Source organism: Mandrillus leucophaeus, unplaced genomic scaffold, assembly GCF_000951045.1.
Source record: "Mandrillus leucophaeus isolate KB7577 unplaced genomic scaffold, Mleu.le_1.0 Scaffold24, whole genome shotgun sequence".
Classification (NCBI taxonomy): domain Eukaryota; kingdom Metazoa; phylum Chordata; class Mammalia; order Primates; family Cercopithecidae; genus Mandrillus; species Mandrillus leucophaeus.
In genome coordinates this window covers 2367719-2378026 of record NW_012102476.1, presented here as the reverse complement: position 1 = coordinate 2378026, position 10308 = coordinate 2367719, and the positions used below count along the sequence as shown (strand labels likewise).

At 55.5% G+C, this 10308-nt stretch overlaps 1 protein-coding gene across 5 annotated transcripts in view; it reads left to right on the top strand.

The window, feature by feature from the left end:
• ALDOA (aldolase A, fructose-bisphosphate) overlaps window positions 1-7244 on the top strand; it is a 17968-nt gene extending 10724 nt beyond the window's left edge. For 2 of the 5 annotated variants that reach the window (XM_011982393.1, XM_011982392.1), the window contains 11 exons: window positions 605-947; window positions 1298-1380; window positions 3735-3888; window positions 4082-4214; window positions 4298-4509; window positions 5478-5532; window positions 5651-5811; window positions 6140-6223; window positions 6334-6508; window positions 6660-6859; window positions 6947-7244. In XM_011982393.1, coding sequence (XP_011837783.1) covers window positions 605-947; window positions 1298-1380; window positions 3735-3888; window positions 4082-4214; window positions 4298-4509; window positions 5478-5532; window positions 5651-5811; window positions 6140-6223; window positions 6334-6508; window positions 6660-6859; window positions 6947-7042 — 1696 coding nt within the window. In that variant the 3' untranslated portion in view covers window positions 7043-7244. Of the gene's footprint in view, window positions 1-604; window positions 1124-1297; window positions 1661-3734; window positions 3889-4081; window positions 4215-4297; window positions 4510-5477; window positions 5533-5650; window positions 5812-6139; window positions 6224-6333; window positions 6509-6659; window positions 6860-6946 lie in introns of those variants that run through there. The other 3 variants (XM_011982394.1, XM_011982396.1, XM_011982397.1) reach the window with 2 other exon arrangements.
• Window positions 7245-10308: the final 3064 nt, after the last annotated feature.

The following is a 10308-nucleotide window of genomic DNA, read 5'->3' as shown; positions in this document are numbered from 1 at the left end:
CAAAAAAAAAAAAAAAAAAGGAAAAGAAAAGAAAAATATGTAAATTGCCATTTTCAAAGATACCTGGAAAGATTTTTTAAATCATTCACGAATGCGGTCTGTTCCTTGCAGAGAGCAGATGCACAAAAATAGTGAGAATGAGACCCTATAGTTTGGTCTCATGCTGAAGAAGTCCATAAAGCCCACAAGTCATTTTCATGATGGACAGAAAAATGTATGTGCTTTCTCTGTCTACTGCCTCAACTGCACAGACCCCGGGACTGTGGCAGAGCCATCTTTTGAGCTTGACACTGGGAGGCCCAAATTCTAGCATGGGACCCAGGGCCAGTTGCTCTCTGGTCCTCAGTCTTCTCACCCATAAAATAGGAAGGAGAGAACCCCGAATCGTTGCTTCTAGCTCCTGAACTCAGTTGTTCAGAACAAGGACTCATTGCTGACTTTTCAACAGCACAGAGAATTGCTCTTGTTTCTGGGAATGATGGACAGTACCCTCTGTTCCACTGGGCAAGTGGAACTTCCCAGGCCTCTTTGTTCCCTTCTCCCCTTAGAGAGCAACAGGCTTGGCCCCATCCCACCTACCTCACCCCTCTCTCTCCTCCCTCAGGACTGGGCACCTCGCTGCCCCCGCTGCTGCCCACTCTGCGACTGTGCCTGTACGTGCCAGCTCCCCGACTGCCAGAGCCTCAACTGTCTCTGCTTCGAAATCAAGCTCCGATGAGAACCCAGGGCCCCTGCCCTCTGGAGAGTGGCCAGCCCCCAGGGCCCATGGGCCCTCCTCCCTGAAGAGCCTTTCTCCAGGCCACTGTAACCACAAATGGCCTGCCCAGCACCCAGGCCTCGGAACTGGAAGTGGCAGTGCCGGGCCTGGCTCCCTGCAGGGCGGGACTCTTGGCCGACTGGACGGCAGCTCCTCTGGAGGGCCAGAAGAGAGAGGGGCTACTGCTGGGGCAGGTGTCCTGGCTCCCTTTCCCCTCCCCACGTCAACGATTCTATTTGAAGGTGGGCAGGGGGGTGGCGCTGCTCACCACACACAAGTGTTATAGGAGGAGCCTGGCCCTTGAATACCGGGTACACAAGAGTGCCCGACCACACTCCATCCACGGACTCTTGGTTATTTTAGGAGGTGAGTGTAGTGCCAGTATCTGCTCTCCTTCCTAAAAAAAAAACCAGGGCTCCAGAGAATCAGAACAGCCACCATCACGGCAGGGAGTCTGGGGAGGAGAGAGATTAGAGGAGTCTGGGAGGGTGGCAGGGAGGCCACGTGATCTGAGTCCCTTCATCCCTTTCCCTCCCACAGGTCCCTGGCCAAAGATTTATTTCTCTTGACAATCAAGGGCCTCCGTCTGGATTTCCAAAGAAGAAATTTCCTCTGAAGCACCGGTGAGTGGGCAAGGGCTCCCTCCCCGTCAACAGGGCCGACCCAAGGCTTCCTCCCCCTTCCTCCATGCCGGGCCCCAGGCTGGTGTGAATGTCAGGGGCTTCAGGTTTCCCTAAATATAGGTCCCTGCCAGAGGATCCGTGGCGGGAAAAGGGCAGGGGTCATCGGAGAAGGTCGGGGACACGTGTGGGGCGGGTAGGAGCCGCCTTATAACCCAGCCCGGGCACCCCTGGCTCACTCGCTGCTGACCAGGCTCTGCCGGCTCCTTCAGCCTTGCCGCAGGTGGGCCCCTTGCAGGACCGGGCCGGGGTGGGGATGGGGTTGGGCCGACAGGGTCCAGATGGGTCCGGGTGAGGAGGGGAGACTTGGACGGTAGGAGCAGGGGGCTAAGCATCTGGGAGACAGATCAGTTCGGGGACGGATTTTATTTTGGAGATGGAAGTCAGGCGCAAGGAGGGCGTTTGGCAGGAACTGTGGCGCCGCATGCCCGAGGCCGAGCAGCGGCCGGTCCATAGCCGCGCATTCTGGTTTTCGGTGGCGCAGAAGACTACCAGCCTGGCTGCGGCGGCCCGGGCAGAGAGCGCGCACGCATGCGCGACCCAGCCCGGCCCGCCCGCCGGGAGCTCGCACCGGGAGGCCTCGCCTCCGCGCTGCGCCAGCTCTGCTGCCCTCTCGCGCTGCCTGCGCGTCCTCTCGCTGCCCTTTCCTCCGCCTCTGTTACGCCTGGGCCAGTGACTGGGGATCGGCTCCGCGCGGATCCAGCCCGCGGGCGAGGCAGGCTGAGGCACGACTGCGCGATGTGGCCCCGATGGTGACACGCGCCGCAGCCGCGAAGCCAGAAGCTGGGGCGGTCCCGGGCCGCGGGCCCGGCCTGGGCGACGAAACTCAGCCTCCTTCGTTTCCGACTCTTCTATCCGCATCCCCCACTTCCCGGTCTCCCCCTTCTCCAGTGCCAACATTCTGGCTGAGTCACGGCGCCCCAGAGCGCACCAGGCTGGGGGGAAAGGAGCGGAGGGGCGGGAGCTTGCGACCCGCGGGATGTGGCCCGAGTCACGTCCGAGGGGGGTGGGGAGGGATCGTGTTCTCGGCGCCCGCCCCTTCCTAGCGCGGCCTCTGGGCTGCACCTCTCAGGGGCGGTCCGTAGCCCAGTCTATCGCCTGCAATTGGACGCCGCTCGCTCCTCGTAAAGGAAAATGCTCGGCGGAGGGCGGAGTGGTGCCTTTAAAAGGCCAGGCGCTGCCTTCCTCTTTCCCGCCCCCTGCGCCGCCCCCTCCGAGGCTGAATCGGCTGCGTTCCTCTCGGAACGCGCCGCAGAAGGGGTCCTGGTGACGAGTGCCGCGTTCGCTCCCTGAGTCCACTCGCCAGCCCGCCGCCCTCTGCCGCCGCACCCTGCACACCCGCCCCTCTTCTGTGCCAGGTGAGCGCCCCTCTTCACGTGCAGGGACCAGGGACCTTGGAGAGGGATCTTGGGGGCAGTGGCGGGTTGGGCGTCCTCGTGGAGCACTCCACCCCATGCCAGCGTCTCCCTACTACCAGCCACACACAGGCTCTCCGGCTCCTCCAGCCTGAGGTCCCATAACTGCGCAATGCAGCGGCAGCGCGTGCTGAGTCATGGCGGGGGAGGAAGCCGGATGAGATGAAGGACCATTCCCCTCCCCTTTTCTTGCAGGGACCCCTGTGGCACAGGATTAGGGCCCCTTAGCCCTGGCGGGGATCCTAAGAGCCACTGAGGGGTGGGGGTCGGCCCGTGTACAGCCCCAGGGTTCTCGCAAGCGGGAGGTTGGTTTCTGCCCTGGGAAACGGGCCGCCCCTCGTGAGGAGGGGAAACCCCTTGGCGGTGCTTGATGCCCCATTAACGCTTTCCCTGTCTCTCCTTATCGGGCGACCTTGATTCTGAGCCCGGAACAGCTGCAGCCGTGCGAAGCGACAGGAGCATTTTTCAGGGAAAGGCGCTTGCCCCGTAGGAACAGTGACGACGGCAAAGCTTACCGCTTTTCTTGCCTCGGGCTAGGGCTTGTTCCGCCGCCCTTTCCTGGGCTTCTCGTTGCTCTCTTATCTTTTTCCTAATACCCCTTTCCTACCACCCACCCCCTCCCTTGTGGGGAAAAGCCTGACCTTGGGATGTCCTTGAAGACTTGGAGCCCGGGCCAGCCCTGGGATCTTGGGTGGATTGGAAGGAACACCCCAGTGGCAGTCAGAAGAGCTGGGTTCTAATCTCAGATCTGGCTCCGGGGTTGCTGTGTGGCGTGAAGCACAGACTTTACCCTTATCTGGGCCCTTTCCCACGAGGGTGTTGGGCCCTCTGCTCGTTTCAATCTTTACATTCTAAAATACTCCGGTTCGGTTTTGTTTTCAGGCAAGGTGACCCCATGGCAAGGCGCAAGCCAGAAGGGTCCAGCTTCAACATGACCCACCTGTCTATGGCTATGGCCTTTTCCTTTCCCCCAGTTGCCAGTGCGCAACTCCACCCTCAGCTGGGCAACACCCAGCACCAGACAGAGTTAGGAAAGGTACAGGGGCAGGCCTAGTATAGGGAAGTTGGGCCTACGGGAGAGCTGGGGACCAGAAGCGCCCCAGGGCCTGCTGGGTGTGGGGCAGGGGAGGTAGGGAACGTTTCCCTGACCTCCAGGCGAGGAGCCCTGCTCTTTGGGAGATGATGGGAAACCCCAGCTAACTAGTCCTTCCCCTGCTTCCTCTACCCAGGAACTTGCTACCACCAGCACCATGCCCTACCAATATCCAGCGCTGACCCCGGAGCAGAAGAAGGAGCTGTCTGACATCGCTCACCGCATCGTGGCACCCGGCAAGGGCATCCTGGCTGCAGATGAGTCCACTGGTGCGGGCAGGAGACAGAATGGGTGGAGGGTGCAGGGTTAGGAGTGGCAGGCTGGTCCCCTAATTCCCATGTGACACTCCCAGGGAGCATTGCCAAGAGGCTGCAGTCCATTGGCACCGAGAACACCGAGGAGAACCGGCGCTTCTACCGCCAGCTGCTGCTGACAGCTGACGACCGCGTGAACCCCTGCATTGGGGGTGTCATCCTCTTCCACGAGACACTCTACCAGAAGGCGGATGATGGTCGTCCCTTCCCCCAAGTTATAAAATCCAAGGGCGGTGTTGTGGGCATCAAGGTGAGGGGCAGGGCCTCAGGATGTGAGGTTTGAGATGGAAATGGAGGAAGGAAATCCAGGTTAGTGAGGCAGGGAATGAATGCTGGATTGGAGGCCTAGAGACTTGCATGGAGCCTGCTTCAGGCTTAGGGCATTTACTCGACATTTTTAATCCTCACAATTCTAAGAGAACAGTATTATTCCCCCTTTACAGATGAAAATCTCAGAAGCTCAGGGAAGTGAAGTGTTTTGCTCAGAGTAAGTGGCAGAGCCCCAGTCTCCTGACACCCAATTCACTCAACATATCTGTTGTCAAATATCCCAGTGTATCCTGTCTCAGAGGATTGTTACTAAGTGAACTAAGTGAAAATATTTTAATTTAATTGTAACTAAGTATTTTAGCAACTAAATATTAAGTAGTTGTTTTTTGAGACAGCCTGGCTCTGTTGCCCAGGCTGGAGTGCAGTGGTGCGATCTCAGCTCACTGCGAGCTCCACCTCCCGGGTTCACAGCATTCTTCTACCTCAGCCTCCCGAGTAGCTGGGACTACAGGCGCCCGCCACAACGCCCAGCTAATTTTTTTTTTTTTGTATTTTTAGTAGAGACGGGGTTTCACCATGTTAGCTAGGATGGTCTCAATCTCCTGATCTCGTGATCCGCTTTTCTTGGCCTCTCAAAGTGTTGGGATTACAGGCGTGAGCCACTGCGCCCGGCTTAAGTAACTAAATAATTGTAACTAAGTGAAAATATTTGCCAGCCCTGAGATGCAATTTAAGAGATTAAGTAAATTTGGGGGAAGACTGGGGCTAAAGAAGAGGAAAGAGGTTCACGCCCAGCTACTTAGGCTGAGGCAGGAGGATCACTTGAGCCCAGGAAGTGGAGGCTTCAGTGAGCTGAGATCCCACCACTGTACTCCAGCCGGGGCAACAGTGGGAAGGGTACTAGAGGTCATTTCCTGTATATTAATGCTGTTACCCCGACCCCAACAGGTAGACAAGGGCGTGGTTCCCCTGGCAGGGACAAATGGCGAGACTACCACCCAAGGTGAGAACTGTTTGATTCTCTGCCCTACGAACCCAGCCAGAGTAGGTTTGGGTGCTGAGAGGAGTGGAAACCACATTGCCCCTCCCCACTGTGCTCTGACCCCTCTGTCTTCTTTTAGGGTTGGATGGGCTCTCTGAGCGCTGTGCCCAGTACAAGAAGGATGGAGCTGACTTCGCCAAGTGGCGTTGTGTGCTAAAAATTGGGGAACACACCCCCTCAGCCCTCGCCATCATGGAAAATGCCAATGTCCTGGCCCGTTATGCCAGCATCTGCCAGCAGGTGGGCCTGCAAGTCCCCAATAGGCCACCTCCCACCTCATTTGGTTCCAGTGTCGTTAACTTGCCAGTCACCCGCCATGATGCCTATCTCCCCCAAAGCAAGCATCAGCTTTGGCCGGTGGAGAGCACTCAAGGGCTGTTCGAGGCAGAGGGGCTAAGGAGGGATTATGGGTAGATCTGAGGAGGCGCCTGTCTCCTGTCATCTGCTGAGGGCTTTGAAGCCTGAGTCCCTGGCATCATCAAGATATGGTCTTAACCAGTGGCTATGGAGAGCGGTAGGTGGGACTCCAGGTTAGGAGGCCTCAGTGACCCTGTCCCTCACCCTGCAGAATGGCATTGTGCCCATCGTGGAGCCTGAGATCCTCCCTGATGGGGACCATGACTTGAAGCGCTGCCAGTATGTGACCGAGAAGGTAAGTGACTGCCTGCCTGACCAGTGCAAGGTGACTGGGTGGGGACCCTGGGGCTAACCCCTATCCTCCCCTCCACCTCACTACCCCACCATGCCCCTGCTCTGCTCCAGGTGCTGGCTGCTGTCTACAAGGCTCTGAGCGACCACCACATCTACCTGGAAGGCACCTTGCTGAAGCCCAATATGGTCACCCCAGGCCACGCTTGCACCCAGAAGTTTTCTCATGAGGAGATTGCCATGGCGACCGTCACAGCGCTGCGCCGCACAGTCCCCCCGGCTGTCACTGGTGAGGCCCACACTGTCATCTTGACCTCTAGGCAGTAGATGAGCTCTACCCACAACCCTATGCCCATTTGGACGGATTTCCATGGCAGCTTCCACCAGCTCCTGCCAGCTCCCTGGGTCTCTGACCACAGCCTCTCGCCCCTGCTCTACAGGGATCACCTTCCTGTCTGGAGGCCAGAGTGAGGAGGAGGCATCCATCAACCTCAATGCCATTAACAAGTGCCCCCTGCTGAAGCCCTGGGCCCTGACCTTCTCTTATGGCCGAGCCCTGCAGGCCTCTGCCCTGAAGGCCTGGGGTGGGAAGAAGGAGAACCTGAAGGCTGCACAGGAGGAGTACGTCAAGCGAGCCCTGGTAAGGATAGGCAGGAGGTGGGCAGGGTCCCTGGGTGGACGGGACTTGGAAAAGAACCCTTCTCACTCCACCCTTCTCCCCGCTTAGGCCAACAGCCTTGCCTGTCAAGGAAAGTACACCCCGAGCGGTCATGCCGGCGCTGCTGCTAGCGAGTCCCTCTTCGTCTCTAACCACGCCTATTAAGCGGAGATGTTCCCAGGCTGCCCCCAACACTCCAGGCCCCGCCCCCTCCCACTCTTGAAGAGGGGGCCTCCTTCTCGGGGCTCCAGACTGGCTTGCCCGCGCTCTTGCCTCCCTCGTGACAGTGGTGTATGGTGTCGTCTGTGAATGCTAAGTCCATCACCCTTTCCAGCACACTGCCAAATAAACAGCTATTTAAGGGGGAGTCGGCCATCCGTGTCTTGTGTCTAATGCAGGGGAGGGCCTGGGGAGGCAACAGAGCCCAGAAGAAGAAAGAGCCCCTGTTCTCTGTTCTTCCTTTCGGGGCAGTAAAGGGGTGAAAGGGGAAAGGAGTTTCCTGCTCTGTTTTATACTTGGCCAGGGCTTTGAGAGAGGCTGAGAGCTTGTGACATTTTCTTCCAGCCACTACAGGCTCTGCCCCTTCACCTAACGGCATCAGATAGGGTTCACAGCTGGGGAGTATGGTTGTAACTGCTCATGTCTTAGGAGGCTGCAGCCTCAGCCTCACTTTTAGGCCCAGAACTCAAGGGGGGCAGAAGACCCCTGTGACAGAAACCCACTAATTAGCTCACTTTTCCTGAGTGACATGAGCTAGGCAACATAATGGGTGTTCTATATGAGTAGATGGTGTTATTTTCAACTTATACCTAAGGCTCTTTTGCCCAAGATTGAACTGTTGCTTGGTGGAAAGGATGCTCAAGCATATCTCTTGGTGGTTGTTTTTTTTTTTTTTTTTTTTGAGACAGTCTCACTCTGTCACCCAGACTGGAATGCAGTGGCACGATCTTGGCTCACTGCAACGTCTGCCTCCCAGGCTCAAGCAGTTGTCCTGCCTCAGCCTCCTGAGTAGCTGGGATTACAGGCACATGCCACTGTCACCTGGCTAATCTTTGTATTTTTTAGTAGAGGCGGGGTTTCACCATGTTGGCCAGACTAGTCTCTAACTCCTGACATCACATGGTTCTCCACCTCAGCCTCCCAAAGTGCTGGGACTACAGGCGCCCGCCACCACACCCGGCTAATTTTTTTGTAGTTTCAGTAGAGACGGGGTTTCACCTTGTTAGCCAGGATGGTCTCGATCTCCTGACCTTGTGATCCGCCCACCTCGGCCTCCCAAAATGCTGGGATTACAGGTGTGAGCCACCGCACCTGGCCATCTTTTTTCTTTTTGAGACAGAGTTTCGCTCTTGTCGCCCAGGCTGGAGTGCAATGACACGGTGGATGCTCACTGCAACCTCCCCCTCCCGGGTTCAAGTGATTCTCCTGCCTCAGCCTACATAGTAGCTGGGATTACAGGCGCACGCCACCATGCCCAGCTAATTTTTGTGTTTTTAGTAGAGATGAGGTTTCGCCATGTTGGTCAGGCTGGTCTTGAACTCCTGACCTCAGGTAATCCGCCAGCCTCGGCCTTCCCAATTTGCTGGGATGATAGGCTTGAGCCACCGCGCACGGCCTGTTTTCCCATTTTAACAGGAGATGGAATTAGAGAGGGCTTCTTAGTCTCCTTTGGGCAATGGAATCCCATAAAAACCTTGAATTGTTTCCAGCACCCCCTTGATAATGCAGATACAGAAGTTCAGCTATAGAGCTCAGGCTCCAGGTCAAGAACTGAGCCTTTGCAGCTGCTGCTTTCCACGAAGCTAGAATGAGCGTGCTGTGCCCTTACTTTGGGCCCTTCCCCAATGATCCAGGCTAGGGTGTACAGTAACTACATCAGCCCTCTGGACCTAGAGAATATCTGCAGTGATTGAGGTAGAACGGACTTACCTAGAAACTTCTAGGAGTATAAAAACTTGATCCTAGGCTGGGTGCAGTGGTTCATGACTATAATCCCACCATTTTGGGAGACCAAGGTGGGTGGATCACAAGGTCAGGAGTTTGAGAACAGCCTGGCCAACATAGTGAAACCTCGTCTCTACTAAAAATACAAAAATTATCCAGGCCTAGTGGTGTGCACCTGTAGTTCCAACTATTCGGGAGGCTGAGGCAGGAGAATTGCTTGAACCCAGGAGGCGGAGGTAATGGTGAGCTGAGATTGTGCCACTGCACTCCAGCCTAGGCAACAGAGCCAGACTCTGTCTCAAAAAATAAAAATTAAAATAAAACCTGGTCCTTCCCTTTTCTGCATATTTTGTTTCTATTGCCTACATCTAAAACAAAACCAATCACTATTATTCCCCCAAACTTTGGATTTATTTGTCTGCCTAGCCTCATTCAACTCTGGGAAACACACTGAAGTGAAGCAAATAAAAATTGAAGGTCAGTAGAAGACGGCAAAGGGGACATTCCAAAAGGGAACGTGCAGAGGCTCAGAGACTGGAGAGATTGTTTAAAGATCAATAGTTTCAGCTGGGTGCGGTGGCTCACACCTGTAATCCTAGCACTTTGGGAGGCCAAGGCGGGTGGATCGCAAGGTCAGGAGTTCAAGACCAGCCTGGCCAATATGGCGAAACCCCCGTCTCCATTAATAATATAAAAATTAGCTGGGTGTGGTGGTGCACGCCCGTAGTCCCAGCTACTCGGGAGACTGAGGTAGAAGAATCGCTTGAACCCAGGAGGTGCAGGTTGCGGTGAGCTGAGATTGCACCACGGCACTCCAGCCTGGGCGACAGAGTGAGACTCTGTCTCAAAAAAAAAAAAAAAAAAAAAAGAGACTAGAGATGCAGAGAACATCGTATACCAGTTTCGGAGTTTTGGACTCTATTTATATTTTTTGAGACGAAGTCTCGCTCTGTAGCCCAGGTTGGAGGGCAGTGGTGTGATCTGGGCTCACTGCAACCTCTGCCTCCCAGGTTCAAGCGATTGTCCTGCCTCAGCCTCTCCAGAGTAGCTGGGATTACAGGCGTGTGCCACTGCACCTGGGTAATTTTTTGTATTTTTCTTCTTTTTTTTGGCAGAGATGGGGTTTCACCATGTTGGCCAGGCTGGTCTTGAACTCCTGACCTCAGGTAATCTGCCCACCTTGGCCTCCCAAAGTGCTAGGATTACAGGCGTGAGCCACCACGCCCATCCTGGACCTCTTAATTTTATGATAATCTGAGTTCCCAAAAGAGTAATTGATAGAAAAAAAACTAGACCTGAGGACACAACTTTCTAAGTTCAAATTTCTTTTATTTTTTTTGAGAGGGCCAGGCTGGAGTGCAGTGTCACAATTTCAGCTCACTGCAACTTCCGCCTCCCAGGTTCAAGCAATTCACCTGCCTCAGCCTCCCAGGTAGCTGGGACTACAAGCGCACCACCAAGCCCAGCCTTTTTTTTTTTTTTTTTTT